The sequence below is a fragment of the Gopherus flavomarginatus genome, chromosome 3 (genome assembly GCF_025201925.1).
Source record: "Gopherus flavomarginatus isolate rGopFla2 chromosome 3, rGopFla2.mat.asm, whole genome shotgun sequence".
NCBI classification, from domain to species: Eukaryota; Metazoa; Chordata; order Testudines; family Testudinidae; genus Gopherus; species Gopherus flavomarginatus.
The window spans coordinates 232,056,925-232,074,423 of record NC_066619.1 but is presented as its reverse complement, the minus strand read 5'-3'; the positions used below and the strand labels follow the sequence as shown (position 1 = coordinate 232,074,423).

The 17,499-nt window shown below is 41.3% G+C and overlaps 1 protein-coding gene across 4 annotated transcripts in view; it reads left to right on the top strand.

Moving 5' to 3' along the window:
* The window catches only part of CEP135 (centrosomal protein 135), a 103,500-nt gene extending 98,742 nt beyond the window's left edge, over positions 1-4,758 (top strand). For all 4 annotated transcript variants that reach the window (XM_050947413.1, XM_050947412.1, XM_050947411.1 and 1 more), the window contains 2 exons: positions 119-265; positions 3,213-4,758. In XM_050947413.1, coding sequence (XP_050803370.1) covers positions 119-265; positions 3,213-3,219 — 154 coding nt within the window. In that variant the 3' untranslated portion in view covers positions 3,220-4,758. The remainder of the gene's footprint in view (positions 1-118; positions 266-3,212) is intronic.
* The last annotated feature ends 12,741 nt before the right edge of the window (positions 4,759-17,499 follow it).

Here is a 17,499-nt window from a genome sequence, read left to right as displayed (position 1 = left end):
ATCTAATAATTTCTACAGAGAAATATTATGATGTGGCAGAATATGAATGCTAATAGTGGTAATAAAGATAAAAGTGTGTACAAATTAGCATTTAACAAAATTATTGTCTACTTGGTAGAGAGCGTGCAATTCAGGAAATGCGTCGACATGGTCTGTCCACATCTTCTGTACGTACCTCATCTCCACTTAGTTCAACAATGAGATCTCCTTCCCATTCTCCAGAGCGTGCAATTGTAAGAACAACTGATCGAGCAACAGCAGAAAAGTAAGTCATCTGATGATTTTTTGTCAAGATTAAGTGTTCACGAAAGAATTAAATACAGCTGTATTTAAATTGAAATGGAGGGCAGGAAATCAGCATTTTATGTTTTGGTGCATATGAAATATTTAAACACTCCAGTGATAGTTACACTCTTTTATAGCGTTTTAAACACAATAAATAATATTGACTGAAAACATTAAATGCTAGTTATTCTCCAATAGCAAAGTATTACAGTGGATTCCTGCTCCTGGGATTTTGCTTATAGAACAGGGCTCCCATATACATCCAAAGCTCTAAAATTCTAAAACCATTAAACCTCTAAATCAGTAAGGGAGGGAGCTAGGGCATGTCTGTGCCACTGAGCTGATATTGGGTATGTCTACACAGCTAAGAAAAACCCATGGCTGGCCAGTGCCTGCTGACTCAGGATCACAGGGCTCAGGCTGCAGGGTTGTTTCATTGCTGTGTAGATGTCTGGGCTCAGGCTGCAGCCTGAGCTCTGGTACCCTGAAAGGTGAGAGGGTCCCAGAGCTCAAGCTGCAGCCCGAATCCAGAAGCCTACACAGCAATGAAACTGCCCCATAGCCCAAGTTGGCTGGCATGGGCCAGCTGCAGGTGTCTGGTTGCTATGTAAACATATCCAGTGTCCTGTACTGGCCAGAGCTTGAGCGGGGGGAGGGATAGCTCAGTGGTTTGAGCATTGGCCTGCTAAACCCAGGGTTGCGAGTTCAATCCTTGAGGGGGCCATTTAGGGATTGGGAGTAGAGGGAAACAGTCAGGGACAGTACTTGGTCCTGCTAGTGAAGGCAGGGGACTGGACTTAATGACCTTTCAAGGTCCCTTCCAGATCTATGAGATAAGTATATCTCTATATTTGTGCAGTCTAATAAATTTGTTACCTCACCAAAGCTGAAGCAAGGAATGCCTTGCATCTTGCCTACTTTGTGATTATGGCATTCGTGGTAAACCTCACTTAAACACTCTCTTCACCACACCTGGCTCTGATATTCTCAGCATTAATGGCCTCACAAAGACCAGGGTTGACAGCTACTCCATATTTGATACACAAATCATCTCATCTAACAACCTGAAACTGCTATATGGAAAGACGAGAGTTACTTGTCAGGTTGATACCCTGAAAGCTGGAGGAATTTCTTATGTCATGACATCCAGCCTTCAATTCTTCCTATCCTTCTCTCTACCTCAGAGTAGCCATGCTTCCTCATTTTTGTAGAGAGAGGCACTAGGGTCATCTGACTCATGCAGAAAACCACTATGGGCTCCAGGCCAGAAATCATACCATCCAGTCCATCCATATACCACTCTAGCCACATGTAAAGTGGCAAAATGCAAGCACACACTGCCAAAGAATGCCACTGACTACTTCTGCCTTTCACATTAGCACATGATGGTAGCATTACTGATGGTCAAAGACAAACCTCATAGTTCAACACCCCTGAATCACGATTCTAAAACTGGGATGCTCTAAGAATGAAGAGCAACAACGCATACTAGGAGCTACCTGTTAGTAACACATACACTGTTATAGGAATCATACTAAGATAGATAACATAGTTACATAGGTAAATACTAGAATGAGCTCTGGAAAAAGTCATACCAGTTTATCAGTCCTCTCCTCTAGCAAAATTGTACGGAATTCAGTCTGTGAGGGATTGGAAATGGCCTAACATTGAGTGTGAAAATCCTTCAACACGCTTGCAGGCAGATGTATCTATGGGTATCAATTTTTGGCTTTCAGTAGGCAGTTTAGCAGATTGAAGGTTTGCTAAGTGGGAATTTGGGCAGAGGACAGTCTCATGAAGGCAAAAAGGAGTGTGGTCACATTCTGTTTCTTGGGATCCATTACCTTCCACAAAAGAGGTAAGAGACAGGTCAAGATGTTGTTATTTCTAGGTTGGTTTGAAGGATACCTGGAAGGTGTTGGGCCTCTGTATTAGCAGAGGCCTCAGGATGCCAAGCCCCAGGTTACTAAGCGGCAAAAACCTTGATTTTTTTTTTTTTGAAAGATTCAGGCACAAATTGCCAGCTTCCCAAGGTGCATCTTGGGGACTCTTCCATTTCTGATTACCAAGGTCTGAACGTTCAAGGTCATGATAAGGCACAGTCTATCAGAGGTAGATCAGAATCTGTAGCTAGCCTGTAATCTTTTGCTGTCCAGGAGATTTGCAGGACACTCACGTATGTGTCTACATTTTTACAAAGACTGTTGTTTTAGATGTGGCCAATGTTACAAACCTGGTTACAGGTTTGTGTGACCCACCTCTACATGTTACATCTCAGTGAAAAGTCAAAATCAAAGTGAGATGAGATCTGTTTATTTTCAGAAAGTATTTAGTAATCATGTATGCTGCCACAGCTGACTTGTCTAACTAGATCATGTCTGAACTGTCAGAGGGGAACCAAGAATCACAAAGTTAACAGAAGAGATACCATTTAATATTTGTACTTTTTCCATGGACTTTGCTTGAATCCAAATACTCTTGAAATATCTGATTTCATACACAAATTTAAGATTTGTCTGATCCCAGCTCTGAGTCCCATGCATAATTGTTTATTGACATTCTGACCTGCCTATGAACTTCTCTCTCTCTCACTCTCTCTCTCATCGGTTTTACTTCTTATTTATCCCTTCCTTGCAGTGTTCCACAGTGGAAGTGTGCTGTCAACTGTGTTGTTTTATACTGTGTACTGAGAATTTTCCCCTTTTTATAAGCCACTTAGTCTAACCTAATAACTTTCTTCTTGTCCTTGGCTTACATTGTACTTTTTGTCCAGTGCTTGTGCATCATGTGTCAAGAATGAAATATTATATTACAATTCTGTGGGTGATATCATGGGCTGATTCAACCTCTTGGTTGAATTGATAAAAATACTGTAAGCAGATGTTTATATTTTTAAAATTTCTTCTTCCTCTTCCTCCCTCCCCTAGAATGTGAGCTACAAGAAATAACCATACCTGGGATAGTCTTAAAACTAAACTTGTAACAGAAGGATTAACTTGTTTCAAGGACTTGTGAAAATGATGAAGGTTGACATGAATTCTACCTCTGACTTGGCTTCAAATCAGTGATAACTTGTGAAGTTGTGTGTGCACGTGTCCTACAATCAGCCGTGCAAAATTGTATTTTCCCATTTATCTGGGGGTGACAAGGATTTTTTTTATAGATGCTTTTCATTGCTTGTCGACGCACAGAATTCACGCATTATAACAAAGTTGCATAACAGTTTTGCAAAGCTAGTATAATAGCTATATAAATTTATGGTACAAAAGAAAGAAGCTGGGTCAGAATAACTGATGCAACTTGTGATTTCAATGCTTATTTAAATTTGCTAAAATCAGATATGGCTTCAGAAATTTGTCCATACTACAGCATGAGCTAATATTGAGCAAAAACAGGCTTGGACTTTTTTTAAAGATTTTAAAGATTTGTTCATGTACAGTATGTTTGTTATGGTTCTGGTGGATTTCTGTGTGTTTTGGATTTTTTTTTTTACAAGTGTTTTCTGTTTGCATGTCATTGCTTTTATACACTCCATATCTTGCAGAATCTCAGTTTATTTTCTGAATGTATCATCATCCTTGCTGTAGATTTTTTCTTCTTCACAAAGAGAAGTGTCAAATCAATACTTGTATTTTATAAATGTACTTTATATGTCATCTCTAATAAAAAGAATAGTCTAGTCTTCTGCAATGTCTTCTGTAATACCATTTATATTTTTAACTTATTTTGCCAATGTTAATGAAAAGTAATGGAAATGAGATTTTAAACTTATACTGTATTATAATATACTAAATATTACACAATAGTTCTATTTTACTTAATATGAATATTTCCAAACTAAGTCTGGAGATCTTAAAAAAAAAAAATTGAAAAATATCAGAACAAAATCTGGAATTGTTCATACAGTTGAGCTCAAGTTTTTAAAGAGATGTGACACAGGGCCTTATTAGGATACAGTTCTACTAGGTAAGTGCAGTGAGGATTAATCTCTTTAAGAAAACTGATAAATGTGACAAACAATTATTAAAAGTTTAGGTCAAAATAGGTTATGTACTGTGCTACATTCATTTTTTATAACACATTAAAGCTGATCTATGTCAGATAACTGTATATTTAGATTCATGTTAATTGTCCTTCTCCAAAATGTTAAATTTGAATAGTGCTTAATAGTATTTAGTAATTCAAAAGATAATGTGACAAATATTTATTGGTGTTATATATAGAATTAGAAGGGGAAACCTATACTGTTGTAATGCATCCCTACTGACTGATTTAAGCATTCCATTTATATAACTTTGAAGAAAATCCTGTACTTTCCAGATTCCACTGTGGACACCAATAAAGCGTAAAGAACATATAAAATGGCATGGAAGAATTAAACTTTGAACTTCGCTACACTTGGTCTCCCATCTACAGTATTTTGCAATAAAATTGTTAAGATTGTGACTTAATAAAAATGTGTTTAAACTGGAAGTATGGTCTCAATAGAAATATTGTAATTAACTTAAATATATTGTTGCTACCATATACAAGCTGTATTCTTGTATGAAGGTGGCATGTTTTGTCAGTTTAGACAGTCATATCTGTGTAGAGACTAGATTGTAAGGACTGAAAGTGGCAACATAAAACACACACACAAATTAAGAATTACTTGTAAATATTTTAAATAGGTTAGTTTCAACTTCTGGGGGCATGGAAGGGAATTGCTTATATAGAAAGAGTACAATTCTATTTTGAATGGATTGTTGGTTTGTCCTTTATGAGGTGAAGGGAAATGATACTATAGAGATTGATACTATCCCAAATGAAGTTAACAGCAAAGCTTTCATTGACATCAGAGGTTGAGGATGAGGTTCACAGTAACTATATAAAGTACGTTTTTACATTATTCTATTTTGTTTCTGCGTCGGCTAGTCTCAGCAGTAGATTTTAATTTTTTTAATTTATATTCTTTTTACTGTCAAACTTTTTCAATAATATAATACTAAATGAAAAGAGCAAGGATATGTTTACACTACAAAATTAAGTTGATCTAAGTTATTTCAGCTGCCACAGTAATTAAATTGGTTGTGTATGTCCACACTATGCTCCTTGTGTCAGTGTTATGTGTTCTCACTAGCAGTGCTTGCATCAATGCAGAGCAGTGTGCACCATTGGTAGCTATCCCACTGTGCAACTCATCACCATCTAGCGCAGGGTGTTTTGGGTAGACTTTGCAATGCCGCATGGGGGCAAAACATTCACACAGGGGTGATTAAGAAAATGGCATGAATGTCCCATAATGCAGTTTCCTCCATTGTGTAATTGTAGACACTGCTTTAAGTCCATGTAACTTGCCTCACTCATGGGGGATGGCTTTTTCAGACCCCTGAGTGAAGTAAGTTACATTGGCTTAAGCAGTAGTGTGTACAAGCCATCACTCATACAAGTGATGAGTGTTGCAAGCACAATGTGCCTGATCCTGCAGTATTTCCGGAGCTGCCGCACAGATTGTGACAATTCCTTTCAAATAGCCTTGCTGGAAGCCATGAAATAAAACAACTCCCACTTGCTGTTGGCAGTCGCAGAGCAACTGAACATGATAGAGTGCCCGTCTGGTCCCGAGAAACAAGCACTGACTGGTGGGATCACATCATTTTGCCGGTATGGGATGACAAGCATTGGCTGCAGAACTTTTGGATGCACAAGGTCACTTCTTTCCTGGAACTGTGTGCAGAACTTGTCCCAACCCTCCTGCACATCAACACCAAGATGAGACCTGCCCTGACAGTGGAGAAGCAAGTGGCGATTGCCGTGTGGAATCTTGTAATGCCTGACTGCAACTGATCAGTCAGGAATCAATTTGGAGTTGGGCAGTGTGCTTAAGATAGTGAGTGGTTTTGCTGCAGTGGGGTTCCTGAACTGTAGTGGGGCAATAGATAGCGCATCTGATATGCATACCATCATCTCCTGCTGTGCATTGTGCTCCTTCTCCTGAGCTTTTCTCCTGTCCTCAGTGTCCCTGCCCATTTTGTTAGTGTGTGATCCTCCATGGCCTCTGCTCAGTGTCTGCTGCTCCAGAGGCTTGCATGATCTCTAGAAACATGTCATCCCGCATTCTCTTTCTTCTCCTCCTTATCTAGCTCAGTCTCCACTGGTGTGGAGAGAGAGATGAAGGCCACATTTGCAGCTGCAAAAGACACAATGCACAAAGGTACTATTGTGAGTACATACTCCAAGCATATGGAAAACTTGCTATATTGAAATCATTCTCTTTAATCCACCCAAGTTTAAAGCAATACATTTTAACTTCGGCTGGATATTCATAGACCATGGTGGGAGTCCTAGCCCTGGTGAGTACTGCCTGGGAGGGAGAAGGCAGAGAGTTGGCACAAGGCAGCGTACGGGAAGACTTTGGCAAACCAGTAAAGCGCTTGAAACCACTATGGCTTATTGTTAAAGGCAGCCTAGTCAGCAAGCTGTAAATTGGCCATTCAGCAATCTCAGCTTGACCAAGGCAGGAGGGGAGGGGGTGTTAGGTGCTATTTAGCTGTGATGCTCTGGGCTTGTCTACACTTGAAATAGCTGCAGCTGTGTCACTGTAGCGTTTCAACGGTAGACATTGCCTATGCTTACAAGGAGAGGTTCTCTCATTACCATAGAAAATCCACCTCTCTGGGAGGCAGTAGCGGGGTCAATGGAAGAATTATTCTGTTGGCCTAGTGCTGTCTATAAGAGGGAGTTAGGACAGCTTAACTATGTCACTCAGGGGTGTGAAATTTTTCTAGTATAGACCAGGCTTCTGAATACCTTTCTCAGACCTAAAGAAGAGCTCTGTGTCATCCGAAAGCTTGTCTCTTTCACCAACAGAAGTTGATCCAATAAAAGATACTACATCATCCATCTTGTCTCTCATATAACCTGGGACCAACACAGCTAAAACAATTTCTAATTTAGTTCAGTAAGTATAAAACAGGAAAAAGATGGAGAGGTTTATGTTACATCAGTGTGATGATGTGTGTAAACTATTTTGATGCTTACTGTTTGATCCTAAGGGTCTACTAGTTTGAAAACAAACCTGCAGCCAATCAGAGAGATTGTAATGATTGTTTTGTTCTTCGCTGGAGCGTCAGCTCTCGTGAAGAGCTGTTTTCTGATTGCACCCTGCCAAGATGGGGGGAATAGGAAACTGGAACAGCTTTTTGACAGGTTCTAGTTTCCTATCCTGGTAAGTTGAAGAGCAGGACAGGACAGCCAAGTGGAGTCATGGATGGACTTATGACACCCAAAATACTTTCATCCTGACTTGTGATATTTTTTTCCCTAGCTTTTCTATTGATAACTCCAGAAAATAAAGCAAAAAGGATGCTTATTTTGACTGTTTCTGGTCTGTGTTTTTTAGAGTGGATTGCCAGAAATGTGAGAAATCTGGAGAGCACAGAGAGTCTACTTTCTAGATGGCTGATGCTGGGAAGAGAGTAACCCTACCAGTCTGGATTGGTGGGTTAAACATATGAACAGTAATTAATAAATAAATAATTAAAAATTAAGCTGTTTTGACCTTCTTTCCTTTCTTGGCTTCTGTGAAATTTTAGATGATTAATCTAAAGTCAGTGCCATTTTAAACAAGGACTTCAGAAAGCATTTTGAAACTTTAATTTTCTCAGACCCTCCTAAACTGAGAAATGCTCCCCTCATTAAGTGATGATGAGTTAATAGAAGCCAAAAAAACCTGCAGTATCTAACCTCTACACAAAAGCATATAGATAAAAAGTAAAAAAGCACTAAGACTTTTCTGGATCCTGACCAGCAACACTTAATGGGTCTTAAAAAAGTCTTGTCACCCCCGTATCTGTCTGGCCACTGATGCTAACCACCAAATCAATTCTGTCTGCTGTCTCCACATCTGTTATGCCCCTATGCTACACCTGCAGCTCCTGGGTTTCTTCTCCCAAGTCTTGGAGCATGGCGGGAGAGAGGCTGCAGTGGGGTCACCTTCTCCGACCCAGTTGGATGTTGTAGGGAGGGGGAAGGGCAGAGGAACCATCATGTTACTTAAGGAAGGGGAGTGGGAGCAGGGAACATGGCTGCTCTTTGCTGGGCTCTTTCTGCTCCTTCCTCCCACTCTCCTCCTGTGACAATGGTATTGGGTTGCTGAGAGGAGAAAAGGAGAGCACTGCCTGCTTCTTGCAGCACCACTGATTAGTTTTTCTACCCCAGGAGGAGGTTGGCAAGTGATGGAATCAGTGTGTTTCCCCCATATAGTACTAAAAATGTGCATCTCTCAGCAATCTGGCTCACCTTTTAGTAACTGTATTTCTGAGGTCTGCAACCCATTTCAAATCAGCACACTTCTAGCACTGCTGACCACTCCCTCCAGTCTGCGATATTTAATTTGTGCCACTCTTATTCAGCTAGTTAGTTTCATTTTTAGTAGTTTGTTGTTAGGCTCTTGCAGAAAACATGCAACCTCTTGTCCATGAGTTTTATGGCGGTTTGCAGAAAGCTGGCTAATCATAGTGCTGGCTTGTCCTTCTCTAGCTGTTCAATAACATTAAAATGGTAGAAATAAATTACTTTTTCTTTTCCATGTAAGTAACTGTTGTAGTGGCCATAGAGCTGTTATGAGTTCAGAGATGGGAGGAGGTCCTCCATAAAACCACTTCTAGGAACATATGATCTACACTCTGGAACAACTTGAGAACAATTAATAGTTTGTCTTTCAGTGCTTGTCCCTATCTATTCCACTGTTGGTGCACATATACCCAATACACTTGAGTTCAGATTCCTTTGGCCAGCAGTGTCTGTTGGGGGGCCACACCTGTGCCCTGAGTGTTCTCACACCTCCAGAGGAGGGCAAAACAGGTAGGATGATCCCAGCCACCTCTCACTTTCTTCTCACTGCCTGGGGCTACAAGTCATGCCATACCCGATCTCCATTCAATGTGTGCCCTATTCTTTGCAACATAAATAGGTACTTAATACTTAGTCATTAGTGTTAGAGTTTTTTTTGTTGTTTCCTTTCTCCATTAAGGAAGAAGATTGTTTGGTTTGCCTGAGTTTGCGCTCCAAGATTAGTCGTCATGACTCAACATGACTCTCCAGGATTTAAAAATTGCCTTTCATGGAGACGATAATGCCTTTCCATGATGGGCACACCAGATGTTTACTGTGTCTGGACAAGAGCCACATTACAGAGAAGATGAAGATCTAGGGAGTCTCATCTGAAAACATTCCTCCTGGACAGACCAGTATCTCCCTCTTCAGGTAGCCTGTGAGCTATCAGAAGATTAAAAACTCAGTGAAGATGAGGCACTTTAATTTTACCACGAAGTAAACTTGCAGAGGTCAGTCCTATACTCCCACCTGTGGTTGACCTTGATGAGGTAAACAATACATTTGTGGACTTGTTAAGCAGAATGGATGACACATTGGAGATTCCAGCAGAGATGGTCCAGGTCATTCTGCGCACCACACAAGCTCCTGGACATCCTGCACACTTCAGTGCTAGGATGTCTTGCAGTGACCAATAAAGAGCTTTTGCAGCCAACTGCATTGCTCTGGCAGGTGCCTGCTTCTCTGGCACCAGGATCAAAGAGAGCAGACCATCACTCCTAAGTGTCTTCCCAGTGCTTCCAGCAATTTTCTATGACCACCAGCACCAGGGTCATTAATTGTCACTGATGTGAATGAGAGGTTGAAACAAAGCCAGCAGAATAGGACACTAAAAGGCAAGAGACACAAAAAGTTAGTGTGTTTGGAAAACTTATTCTGCATCAAGTTTCCAAATGAGCTGCCAATTACCAAGTCCTGTTGGCAACCTATGATTATTTGAATTGAGACTCCTTATCTAAATTTGTAAACAAGAAAGAGTTAGTCACTGATTGACAAAGGTCAACTGGTGGTGACTAAATCCCTCCAAGTAGCTCTTGATGCTGTAAATATAGCTTCCAAATACATAGCTGCCTCCCTTTCTTTGAGGAGATCCTTGTGGTTTGTCATCAGGGATCCCTTAAGAACTAAGGATCTTCAATTTGAGGAATGTAAACTTTTCAATATTAAAATAACGGAGGCCTTATTCTTCCTGAAGAACTCACATGTTACATTTAGATCCTTAGGGGTATATGCTCTGACACCAAAGCAGAAGGACTTTAAGACTCAACTGTTGCAGAGGCAATCTTTTTATACCTGGCATAGGTAACCTGAACCCCCTACAAAGTGCCAAAATTTCCACAGAGGAAAATCATCTGCATCCAACACCAAGTCTGCTCATTGCCCTCATCATTATCATCAATGCAGCAGATTTGACTTGATGAGGAGTAGCATACAAATTCTATTGGATCTTCCTGTTATATTTCCTCCATTTGGGATTCATTTATTTCATCTTTGTGGGGTCTAGAACACTATCACTATGGACCGATGCATCCTGGCTGCTGCAGAGTAGATATTTCATTAAGTTCCAGGCCTTTCCCAGCCCCCATACCCTCATCCTTCCTATCCCTTTTCAGTGATCTCTCACACAAGAGTAAGTTGCATGGGGAGGTGCAATCATTTCTAAATTTTGGACCCATGGAAGAAGTACTAAATGAACACAGAGGGTAAGAGTTTAACTCTGATTACTTTCTGATTTCCAAAAAGAAAGAGGGGCAGTGCCTTATTCTGTTGCACAGCTTCTCTCTTCATTCATTAGTTGTGGTCTAATGCTCCCCACCTGTAGAATTTAGAGGCAATCCAATGTTGTTGCTGGAGGCTCTAGGACAAGGGTCCACCTTTCAGCTCAGGCTACCAGATTTTCTGCCTCTGATAGTGGAAAAAGTTGGTTCAATTTATCGCAACAATGTTGTTCAAAAACCTTTAATTTTATTCATTTTCTTGCAGTTGGTATTTATAATCCTCATCTGACAGAGTGGTGATTTCAACCACCTGGATCTGCTGTTGCAGCATCTCCCTGCTGGACTTCTCTGCCCCCATTCAGATCTGACAGAGCTGTCCTGCAAACCCCCCTGCTTAAATCTGAGCAATGTTCCCTGAGGTGTATGTCAACACTTACTGTGGATCGATGCTGCAGCAATCACTCCACTGGGGATCGATTTAGCGGGTCTAAATCGACCCGCTAAATCGACCGCAGATTGCTTTCCCGTCAATTCCGGTACTCCACCAGAATGAGAAGTGTAAGGTAAGTCAACAGGAGAGTTTCTCCTGTCGACTCAGTTCAGTGTAGACACTGCAATAAGTTGACCTAAGCTATGTTGACTCCAGCTACGTCATTCATGTAGCTGGAGTTGCGTCATTCAGGTCGACTTAACCCCCTAGTGTAGACCTGCCTTGAGGCAGCATTTAAAGGCTCTACAAAGGTTGAATTATGCCCTGCCTGTTGCCAGCCAGCAACCCTCACACCAGCAGGGTACAGAGTTCTGTGTCAGACCCGCATGTCAGGTCCCCACCCTACCCCAGGAATCATGACTCCAACATAAAATTACAGGCTCTACAGCTGGGGAATTATGCCCTGCCTGTAGCTAGCCAGTCAACACTTACACTGCTAGGGCACCAGGCTCTACCCCAAAGAGCCATGGCTCCAATGCAGAAAAGACCAATCAGGAGCTTCTGGGGAGAGAGTCTAAGGACAATTTATAATATTCCTCCTCCAGTAGCAGTGGAGAAGTAAGCCCCAATGGGGGACAGGGTATCTGAAAGCAGCCTTCAGCCCATGTTCTTGTTCACTGAGGCATGCTGCCCAGAGCAGATGGAGAGCCTCAGGCTCCCCAGAGTGACCAGGACTGACCCACTCTGGCCTGGGCTCCTGGATCCTGCCCTCTGCGGCCATTGCTCTTTGCCAGCCCTGGAGCCAGGTCCCCCAAGCCGGGCAGCTCTTACTGCCTGGGAACAGCCAGTGCTGCGCAGTGCTTTGGCAGTACTCCTATGGAGCCAGGAGGTGGGGCATTGCCGGGGGTATGGGGGGTTAGAGGAGAAGCAGGGGGCGGGGCCTCGTGGTGAGGGGAAGCTAAAACCTAAACCAAGCTTTATAACTTCCAGGAGACAGCTAAACACCTTTATTGGCAAGCTCAAGTTAAGGATGGATTCTGGTTGCGATGATTCCAGCCCTAGATCCACATGACTGGTATGTAATTCTTCACCTCCAAGATGCTTATTTCCATGTAAAGATTCACCTTGCCCACAAAAAGGAGTAAGTGGTTAATTCCCAGTACCTGTACAGAGTGCTACCATTCAGCTTATCAGCAACACAAGGATATTCATAAAATGCCTAATGGTAGAGGCAGTTTGCCTCAGGAAACAAGAAGTCCAGGTTTATCCATACTTGGAAAACTGGCTCATTCATGGAAAGTTGCATCAACAAGTAACAAACCATTCAATGGACTCTAACTTTTTGCTTCCTTAGGTCTAAAAATAAAGGAAAATTAATACTAACCTCTAACTCGAATAGATTTTAAAGGAGTAGTTTTATACTCCAAGATGTCAAAGACCTGTCTGCCACAAGAATGACAGACTATACTGCACTCATTCACCCCAACAGCAAGTTCATCCCAAGACACTGATGAGGGCTTGTCTCAGATTCCTAGGAAACATGGCCTTCTGCATATGTGTAACTCAATATTGCCAGACTTCATCTCTTTTGCATGCAAGGGTGGTTAAAGTCTATATCAGCAGGCATCACCTGGATATGTCAGTGCATGTTCCCCCAGAAATCCTGTCATTTGATTGGTGTAAAGACTCTCTGAATGTCTGCAAGGGAAGTACCATTGTCTCCACTATTGCCTTCAAAGATGTTGGTGAAAGATTTAGTTGGGGAACCCATTTGGACACCCTTCAGACACGAGGTATGTGGATTTCTCAGGAAACACAACTTCATATAAATATCTTAGCGCTAAGAGCTAGTTATTGGGCATGCATAATTTCCGTCCCATTTCTAAAAGAACTAACAATTCAGATTATGAATTATTACCACACACATGTTTTATATAAACAAACGAGGGAGCAAAATCCACCCTTCTATGTCAAGAAGCCTATGGCACTTTTGCATTTGCCATCAAATCAGAGAAATGTAGGGTTGGAAGGGACCTCAAGAAGTCATATAGTCCAACCCTCTGCTCTGAGGTAGGACATAATAAACCTAGAACATTCCTGACAGGTGTTTATCTAGACAGGGGTCAGCAACCTCTGGCACGCGGCTCACCAGGGTAAGCACCCTGGCGGGCTGGGCCAGTTTGTTTACCTGCCACGTCAGCAGGTTCAGCCAATCGCGGCTCCCACTGGCTGCGGTTCGCCGTCACAGGCCAATGGGGGCTGCAGGAAGTGGCGCGGGCAAGGGATGTGCTGGCCGCAGCTTCCCACCACCTCCATTGACTGGCCACTTGCCAGAGGTTGCCGACCCCTGATCTAACCTGTTCTTAAAAACCTACAGTGACAGGTATTGGCAGTAGCTGTGTTAGTCTGTATCCACAAACACAACAAGGAGTCCGGTGGCACCTTAAAGACACAGATTTATTTAGGCATAAGCTTTCGTGGGTAAAAATCCCACTTCTTCAGATGCAGTGGCAGGGATTCCACAGACCCACTTGGAAGCTTATTCCAGTGGTTAACTATCCTTATAGTTATCCTACTACCTAGCCTAAATCTCTCTTGCTGTAGGTTAAGTCCATGACTACTTGTCCTACCTTTTAGTAGTCATGGAGAACAATTGATTACCATCCTCTTTATGACAGCCTTTAACATGTGGGAACTACTATCAGATTTTCTGTCTTCTTTTCACAAGGCTAAACCTCCCAAGTTTTTTTAACCTTTCCTCATAGGTCAGGTTTTCTAAACCTCCTGTCATTTTTGTTAATTTCTTCTGGTCTCTCTCCAGTTTATCCACATCTTTCTTAAAGTGTGGCACCCAGAACTGAATGAGTATTCCAGCTGAGACCTCACAAGCGCTGAGTAGACTAAGATAATTACCTCCCACATCTTACATCAGACATTCCTGTTAATACACTCCAGAATGATATTCACCTTTTTTGCAACTGCATCACATTGCTGACTCGTATTCAGTTTGTGATCCACTCTAACCCCAGATGTTTCCAGCAGCACTGCTGTCTAGCCAGTTATTCCCCATTTTGTAGTTGTGCATTTTATTTTTTTCCTTCCTAAATTTAGTACTTTGCATTACTCTTTCTTAAATTTCATCTTGTTGATTCCAGACCAAATTTCCAATTTGTCAAGGTTGTTTTGAATTCTGATCCTGTCCTCCTAGGTGTTTGCAACCCCTCCCAGCTTGGTGACATCTGCAAATTTTATAAGCATATTCTCCATGCCATTATCCAAGTCATTAATGAAAATATTAAATAGTATCAGACCCAGGATATACCTCTGCAGAATCCCATTAGATATCCCCCCACCAAGTATGCTTATGAGAATGTCATGTGGAACTGTGCCAAAATTTTACTAAAATCAAGCGCTGCTTCCTCACTATCTATTAGGCCAGTAACCCTTTCAAAGAAGAAAATTAGGTTGGTTTGGGGTGATTTGTTCTTGACAAATCCATGTTGGCTATTCCTTATAATCCTATTATCCTCTATGTGCTTACAAATTTTTTAATAATTTTCTCAAAGCCCCAATATTAAAGGCACAACAGCAAACTATCCTGATGTGAAGGAAAGACAGGCAGAACAGGAGGTATCAGAGTTAAGCTGACAGGTCTATAATTCCCTGAGTCCTCTTTGTTCCCCTTTTTAAAGGTAGGTTCTATGTTTGCTCTTCTTCAGTTGTCTGGGACTTCACCCCTCTTCCATTAGTTCTAATGCTTCTGAGATTGCTTCAGATAGTTCCTTAAGTATCCTAGGATGAATTCCATCAGACCCTGCTGACTTGAATCTAACTTTTCTAAATATTCTTTAACCTGTTGTTAATATTAAATGTGTGAAGTATCTGGTCACAATTTACCAGTTTAGTGAAGAGTGAAGCAAAATAGGCATTAAACACCTCAGTCTTCTTGATGTTATCTGTTATTAGCTCTCCTTCATCTCTAAATATAAGACCTGCACTTACCTTTGTCTTTCTCTTGCTCCTAATATAGTAAAAAAAAGTTCTTATTGTCTTTTATGCCCCTTGCTAAATCTAACTCATTCTGTTCCATAGCTTTTTTGCTGTTATCCCTACATGCTTGTGCTAGTCTTCTGTACTCATCCTTAGCACATTTGTCCATGTTTGTCTGCATTTCCACTTTTTGTAGGATTCCTTTTTGATTTTCAGGTAATTAAAGAGCTCCTGTTCTGCCAATCTTTCCTTCACATCAGGATAGTTTGCTGTTGTGCCTTTAATGTTGGGGCTTTGAGAAACGTCCAGTTCTCTTGAACAACTTTTTCCTTAGATTTTTTTTTCCCTACCTTCCTTTCCTTTTTCCTTACTTACCAGTTCTCTGAGTTCTTTAAAGTCTGCTTTTTTGAAGTCCTTTGTCCTATTCTGCCACTTTCACTTCTTCCTTTTATTAAATCATGAAATCTATCATTTCATAATCACTTTTTACCCAAATTGCCTTCCACTTTAAGATGTGCAACAAAATTCCTCTGTGTGAGAATCAAGTCTGAAATGGTTACTTCCTCCGCTTTCTGAAACCTCCACCAAACCGAAACAACAACAAACAATAGCCATGGAATTACTCTGAAAGCGGTATATAGAAATAAAAGGTTGAAAGAGACCTCAGAGGTCATCTAGTTCATCCGCCTGCACTGAGACAGGATTAAATATACCTAAGCCAAGCCTGTTGGTGTCTGTCTTGTTCTTAAAAACCTCCATTGATGAGCATTCCACAACTTGCCTAGATAACTTGCTCCAGTGGTTAACTATCCTTATAATTTAAAAAAAACAAAAACAAACAAAAAACTTTCTAACTATATCTCTAATCTGAATCCCCTTGGTGCAGATTAAGACTGCTACTTTTCTTACCATTGGTGAACATGGAGAACAGCTGATCACCATCCTCCTTATAACAACCTTTTACATATTTAAAGACTTATCATGTGCCCACCTCTCTAAACATGCCCAGTTCTTTCAACTTTTCCTCATAGGTCATGTTTTCTAAAACACTCATTTTCATTGTTCTCCTCTGGACTCTCTCCAGCATGTTCAAATCTTTCTTAAATTGTGGCATCCAAACTGGACAGAGTATTCTAGATGAGGCCTCACCAGTGCTGAGTAGATTGGCCCGGAGACCTCACCTAACATTCATATAAAAATTCATATATCCAGCTTCCATCTAAACCAGGTTATGTACCTACCTGTGTTTTTCCCCCAAACCACTTTCATACTAAATCTAAGCTTCACGCCCTAGATGTTCCCAGGGAACACTCTTTCTACATTCATAACACTAATATTTTTAGGGTATCCCCCAGACAGTTCCTCATATTATGAGGATGAGAATGAAGTGAAAGTCAGGCCATTTCAACACAGAGACTTTCGGACTGGCTTCCTACTTGCATCAAGCTGGGCTATGAATTAGCCAGCATAGATCCGCCAATGAGAGTGACAGCTCACTCTGCAAGAGCACAAGCAGCTTCTGTTGCTTCTTGAGAAATGTTTTAATGCTAGATAGATGTAGGGCAGCCACCCAGCACTGAAGCATCCTAATCTAATGCCAATTTTCGTAGGAGTCTTGTTTAGATAAACTAGCACTCATCTTTGGTAATCCAGGTTATGGCTCATGAGTCACCAGCAGTGAAATATATCTGGAAAAGAACTCAGAGAAGAAGAAATGATTATTTCCTTACAGTAACTGTGATTCTTTGAGATGCATTGTCCATATATATTTCACTCCTGTCATCTGTCCACACTGCTACAGGGTCTCAATAAGATCTGGCTTCTGTATTGGTGAAAGAACTGAGAGGCACTTGGGGTTGCTCTGCTCTTTATGACTTGGACGTACAAACACATTTAAGGTGCAGGCATGGCACTCAATGGACACTGCAGGTCAAAAGAATGCAAACTTGAGTGCATTGGATACATGTGCACCAACAGTGGAATATATGTGGATAAGCACTCGAAGACCCACTCTTACTGTAAGTAGCTGGTTTTTACCTTTCCTCGCTGGATAATTTGTTCTTTGCCTGAAACAGTTTCTTCCTTGATCCACTCAGATTATACTGTCACTGAATAGTTGCATTGATAAATAATGGTGCAGTCTTTGTGGTGCACTTATATCTGTAAGGCAAAATGATTTTCTATTTCAGTCATTGCGATATT